General features: G+C 38.8%; 1 protein-coding gene across 1 annotated transcript; it reads left to right on the top strand.

Moving 5' to 3' along the window:
* The first annotated feature begins 3,195 nt into the window (after window positions 1-3,195).
* On the top strand, window positions 3,196-5,739 carry LOC141647188 (uncharacterized). The gene has a single exon (XM_074455292.1). It carries the CDS (start codon window positions 3,196-3,198, stop codon window positions 5,737-5,739), a length of 2,544 nt encoding a protein of 847 aa, XP_074311393.1.
* Window positions 5,740-6,384: the final 645 nt, after the last annotated feature.

Below are 6,384 nucleotides of genomic sequence, written 5' to 3'. Positions count from 1 at the left end.
CTGTGGCTCAACTGGAAGCCATGAATGCAAGATTTGATAAGCTAGAGATGCAGGCTGCGGGAAATCAACATACGGTTCACTTGTTGTCTAGACAAGAGACTGTCTCGTGTGAGAGATGTGGTGCTGATGAACATAACGTAGTGGAGTGTTTAGATGAGAAGGAGCAAGTCTATGCCTTCCAATAATTTAGGCAAGGAGGCTTGATGCGTGCATTTTATATAGACTTTTTGTACCGTATTTGCATGCATTTCTATGCATATTTCATAGTATTAAGCTACAAATGTCCCCCGAATTGTCAACTTTAGTTTCTCTTGTCCTATTTGCAGGAATGAACCAAAGAGAAGCGGAATCAAGCTTAGAACGTGTCCCTATGCATGCATTTAGGAGATGAGTTAAGTCAGAGCTTAGAAACTACTATTTGGTGATGCGCGTAGAAGTAAAGAAGCTAAGCGAGCAAAATAAGAGCTTTAAATTACTAGTGCCTACTTTGAAGAGCCATATATCGAGTTCTAAAACTTATATTCAAGTTATACCAACTGGAGGTGAAAGCTTATCTTCTTATCTTTTCAACGCCGTGAAAATCGCTTGATTCCAACAAGTAACAAAGAAATGGCGGTCGTTTGAAGTTCAGTGCACAAAGCAGGAATTACGCGCTGAAACCACTCGATCGAGTAGTTTAGTGTTCGATCGAGTACTTTATGTGTTCGATCGAATACTTTAAATCTCTCGATCGACTACCTTGATTCTTACTATATTCGATCGAGTGCTTTAGTGTTCAATCGAGAGCTTTTGAGGAAAAAATACTCGATCGACCAACTTTATGTTGCTCGATCGAGCTAAACCAAGTCTGACGCGTAGGATTTATGTCGAGACTTATTATATTTAGCTATATTATATAATTAGATAATAAAATATCTTACTATATAGGAGAAAAACATTCATTAGGTTAAGGGTTCAGAACTTTTCACTGCTTGAACCTTTATTACGTTGCTTTGTTCTTCTTATTCCGGATCTATACTTGTAATTCTTTTCTCCTTTCTCTCCTTTCTCTTTAGTTAATTTAAACTTTGGAATTCCCTTAATTGTTTTCCTCTTTATTTCTCTTATTGATTATCCCTTCTTACTCTCTTATCTTAATTAGTTTAATTGTTATTTCAATTTAATCATTATGTTTAGTTTAGTTATCGTCTCAATTATTGTTATTAGCATGATAATTAGTATGAGTAGCTAATCCCCTCGCTAGGATTTAGGGGAATCAATGAATTGTTGATAGTTTCTAATTAGGTTTGCAGATCTATTGTTAGTATCATGTCTTTGTTGTTATAAGTAGCATTTAATGACAATTAGACGATTAATGCGCAGAATTGTTCTAGTTGTTTTTGGCAAACTCTAACCTAGATTGGAAGATTAGAAGGAGTGAGACCCGCTACAATTCTTTAGGATACTCTAATGAGGGCGGAAGGTAAGTTAGTAGTATTTTAGGGTGAATAGCGGACCGAAAGGACCTTTCATTACCCTTTAAACTGATACATGCGATTGATCTGTGACCTTAGCTGCAATTATCTGGCATTTATTGATGAACCGACATCCTAGTCCCTTTCTCTTATCTGTTAGACTCTTTTAGGTTCGTTGTTTAGTTTAGTTATCATATCTAAACTCCCATCTGTGACAGCGACAGACTTAGATTAGCAAGTAGACAGCAACATAGCCTCCCTGTGGATTCGACCCCGACTTCCCTAGCTGCATTAGTTAGAGACCCATCGGGTTTATCTTTGATAGGGTTGTGATAAGACGTGTTTTATATGGTGTAAGAATGTTGATTTGGGTGACTATTTCTAAAAGAAGTGGAATTTTAGAGGAATAATTGTTCTTTCTCTCATTTATCATATTAATGGTATTTGAGAAATTAAGTGAAGTTATGTAGTGTTTTTGGGCCAAATTAGTCGAGCAAGTGGACTTAAGAAAAGAGGGCCATGGAAATCAGGAAAACAAACATTGGACAAAAGCACATGGGTTGTCCTATGTTGGCCCAACATCAATAAGCAAACTTACGGAGGAATGAATAAATACGGAATGAACAAATGCAAGCGGAGCGTTTTTGGACCAGAAAGTCGCGAATGGTCGCGGGTTCAGCGTGGTCGCCCGTGTCTCAGCTCTACTCGTGTTTTATTTCCTTTGTTTCCAACTTTCAGCTATGGATATAATTATTATTAGTTATAATTATTAGGTTAAGTTTTAAGTTCATATTATCATTCTTACTATTATTCAAGAAGTGTAATTTGGGGAAAAACTCTCTTGAACCCTAATTACTTTTGCTTAGAAATTATGAGGAACTAATCCTCCCTTTCTTGGATCAACAATTGAAGCTATCGACTAATTAATTGTGAGATTGTTCTTTCTTTCTTTATTTCTCAAGTATTGTTTATGTCTCTTGCTCTAATTTTATGATTATTGTTTCTTTTGCTGATCTGATCAATTAGTAATTGTTTACTTTAATCTATTGCATGTTTAGAAATTGAATCCGTAATTGTTCAATTAATCTAGACTAAAGTAGCAAACTTTTCCCTAATAATTTGTATGCGTTTCATCGTTATTAGGACGAAGTAGAGACTAAACATATAATTCGAATCGTTAACCGCGTGTGTTAAAGATCGTTATCTTTATTGCTTCCTTGGATTGTTAATGCTGTTGTTGGATTAAATCTAGACGCTTGGCTTAGATTATTCAATAATTAGGGTCTTCTAATATCGCGTTTCGAGTTAGTTGACTAAACTTAAGAGGAAGGGGAAACTTGTATTTCCACAATAAAGTGCTTGAGAGTAATTGAATTAAAGACAGTCGAAGACCAATTAGTTTGTTGATAGTGGATGTTTGTTGACCCAAGACCTTTAATCATCTGAATTAATCATCTTTATTATTTTGTCTTATTAGTCAGTAGCTTATTCAATTAACAAAACCCCCCCTATTATTGTTACTTGTACTCTTTACTTTCTACACATTAATTACATCGCCTTCTCTGTGGATCGATCCTTATTGCCATATACTATATTTAGTTTAAGGTCATAAGTGTTATAAATATTATCTTTGGGAGCATACGACTTCGGCTCACCAAATTTTGGCGCCGTTGCCGGGGAAGGCAATAGTTAATTTGTGTGTTTTATAGTATAGAGTCTTAGTTTTGTTTTAGTTTTGTTTATGCATAATACCCGTTCTACTAACCATCCACTCGAGCCTTACAACTCAGAGATTGAGCGGACACTTTTCAGGTTGAAGCATATCAGTGGGAGTCAGTTAGTTGTTTTCGAGCACCCAGATTCCGAGAAGGATATACACTCTGATTCAGATACGTCGGAAATTTCTATTACCACTGAGAATATGGCCCGAGAGACCCGTACATTAAAGGAGCTCACAGCTCCAAATCTTGCTGTTCAGCCATTATGCATCACTTTTCCAGCATTGGATGATGGAGTTACCTTTGAACTGAAATCTGGATTGATACATCAATTACCGAGTTTCAGTGGGACGAGTATTGAGGATCCGAATAAGCATCTTTCGGACTTTCATATTGTGTGCACCGGTATGAAGCCAGTTGATGTCACAGATGAGCAATTGAAATTGAGAGCCTTTCCTTTCTCCTTGAAAGGCAATGCGAGAGACTGGTTAATAAATTATCTACCACCGGCGAGTATCACTACTTGGATAGGTATGAAGAAAGCATTCTTGGAGAAGTATTTTCCGCCTTCTCAATCAGCTCAATTGAAAAGAGCCATCAGTAATATTGAGCAGCAAGACGGAGAAACTTTGTACGAGTACCTTGAAAAGTTTAAGCAGTTATGTGCCAGTTGCCCCTACCATGGTTACTCCGAACATGATCTCATAATGTACTTTTGTGGTGGACTGAACCAAGATGACCGTCGTATGATTCATTCCGCTTGTGGAGGAAATATAGCCAACAAAAATCCAGATGAAGCTTGGGAGGTTATCACAGAGCTAGCTGAGACCTCTAGACAGTTTGAGAGAAGACCTTCACGGAGAGGAGTGAGTGCTATGGGTGTCAATCCTGGCTTAGAGGAAAAGGTTGATAATATTGCTTCCACACTCCGTGATATGTTATCTGGCAGACAAATGGCTGTGATTTGTGGTATATGCTCTACTAAGGGTCATCCTAGCGATTTGTGCCCTCAAATGCAAGAGGGTGATTCTCAGACGGTGAATGGTTTATGGGAGAGTATTCCAAACAAGAAATGGGATCCATACTCTAATACTTATAATGAAGGATGGAAAGCTCATCCCAACTTCCGTTGGGGAAATTCTCAAGCTAACCCATCAGCTGGCGCTCCTAGAGGTCAGTTTATTATGCGACCACAAGAGCAGCCCTCCGTACCTCAGGCACCACCACAAGCTACACCGAGCTCATCAATGTCTACTGAGGACATGATTCGGGCTCTTACCATCAGTGTCACTCAAGATAGAGCAGAAAATAAGCAAAATTTCAAGAATCTTGAGAATCAAGTTAGTCAATTGGCTACTGCGGTCAATCGGTTGGAAGCTAAACAATCAGGTACTTTACCATCTCAGACAGTTCTGAATCCTAGAGAGAATGTGAGTGCCGTGTCATTGAGAAATGGTAGACAATTGGTGGAGATTGAAAAGCCAAAAGCTAAGCCTAAGGTGGTGACTATTCAAGAAGAAGAGGAGTTAGTGGTGGAAGATGATAAGCTACTGAAAGATGGAGGAGAAGAAGATGCATCTAATTCAAAGGAGGTGACACCATCCATGCCTTCATATGAGCCACTGCCACCTTTTCCTGAGGCTTTGAAGGACACAAGGAAGAAGGAGCCTGACACTGATATTTATGAAACCTTTCGTAAATGCGAGGTAAATATTCCTTTACTTGATTTGATTAAGAGTGTTCCTAGGTATGCAAAGTTTTTAAAAGAACTATGTACAATTAAAAGAAATCAAAAGGAACGTAGTTTGAAAAAGCCAAAGGGTAAAGCTAGTGAATTTGTGTCAGCTTTGTTTAAGAGTAAGACTCCTCCTAAGTGTAGTGATCCGGGTGTCTTTACTATACCTTGCACTATAGGTGATACACGGTTTGAAAGAGCCATGTTAGATCTAGGGGCGTCGATAAATGTCATTCCCTTCCATGTTTATGAGTCTCTTAAGCTTGGTCCTTTAAAGAGTACTAGGGTGGTAGTCCAACTTGCTAATAGGTCTAGTGTTCACCCCAGGGGAGTAGTAGAGAATGTAATGGTTAAGGTAGATCAGTTGGTTTTTCCAGCTGATTTCTATGTTTTGGATATGGCACAGGAGGTCGATGGAGTCCCGATTTTATTGGGCCGACCATTCTTAAAGACCGCAGGAACCCGAATTGATGTTCCAAATGGTTCCTTGACTATGGAGTTTAATGGGAGGGTGGTTAAATTTGAAATTAATCCACCTAATTTGTCTAGCTCTGCGGTTTATTCTCTTTGTGCTATTGCTACTAACCATACTTCTATGAGAAGCCGGAAGCCACCACTTCCGAACAAAGATTGTGAGATTTTGCAGGACTCTCCACCTAGAGAGGAGAAAAGGTGTATCCTTCTATGGGAGAATCTTAAAGATGCTGAGGCTAGTAAAAGGAAGGGTAAGACTTGGTTTGATAAACTAATTCGCCGGAAGGGCTCCGGTAAAGCAACACAAGTCATATATATCAAGTCAAGTAGTGCTCACCCCGTTCCATTGGTAAGGTAATTTTCTAGACTCTCACTTAAGTCGGGTGGGTTACCACTCCGCGAGATGTCGAGCCAACGACGTTAAACAACAGCGCTTCTGGGAGGCAACCCATAGATTTGTGTGTGCATTTTTTTGCAACAAAAAAAAAAAAAAAAAAAAAAAAAAAAAAAAAAAAAAAAACGAAAATTCAAAAAAAAACAATCGGAACTACCCTGATTTCTGGTGTTGGCGACATAAGAAGGGAGACAAAGAAGGTCGGATGGGTAAGATAGTGGCTAAGGTGTGGAGAAACCGCGGTGCGTTGTTGTGGGCACCTTGCTAATGCGGTTGGATGGATTTTTGATTTGGTGTAGAGGAGATTAGGATTGACCATGTGAGCTCGGAGTTATGGAAGTATTTTATCTATGTGCAATTTGTTGCTGGCACATATGTTTTTAGAGCTACTTGGTCATTTGTTAGGATGGAGTAATAAGGGGCGTTAGTCTTCTTTGTTTACTCGTATCTTTTGTTGGCCTTGTGAGATTGTGTTTTATGGAATATGCTAATGGCCAAGTGTGGGGAGGAGGTGTGGTGTGTGAATTGCTCTATTTCACTCGGTGTTGAGGATTGACATGTCTATTGAGTCGTCTGACTGAGGTTTGTTCTCCTTTCCCCTATATTATG

This window comes from Silene latifolia, chromosome 1 (genome assembly GCF_048544455.1).
Source record: "Silene latifolia isolate original U9 population chromosome 1, ASM4854445v1, whole genome shotgun sequence".
NCBI lineage: Eukaryota > Viridiplantae > Streptophyta > Magnoliopsida > Caryophyllales > Caryophyllaceae > Silene > Silene latifolia.
The sequence above is the reverse complement of the archived record's forward strand: the minus strand, read 5'-3'. Positions and strand labels throughout refer to the sequence as shown.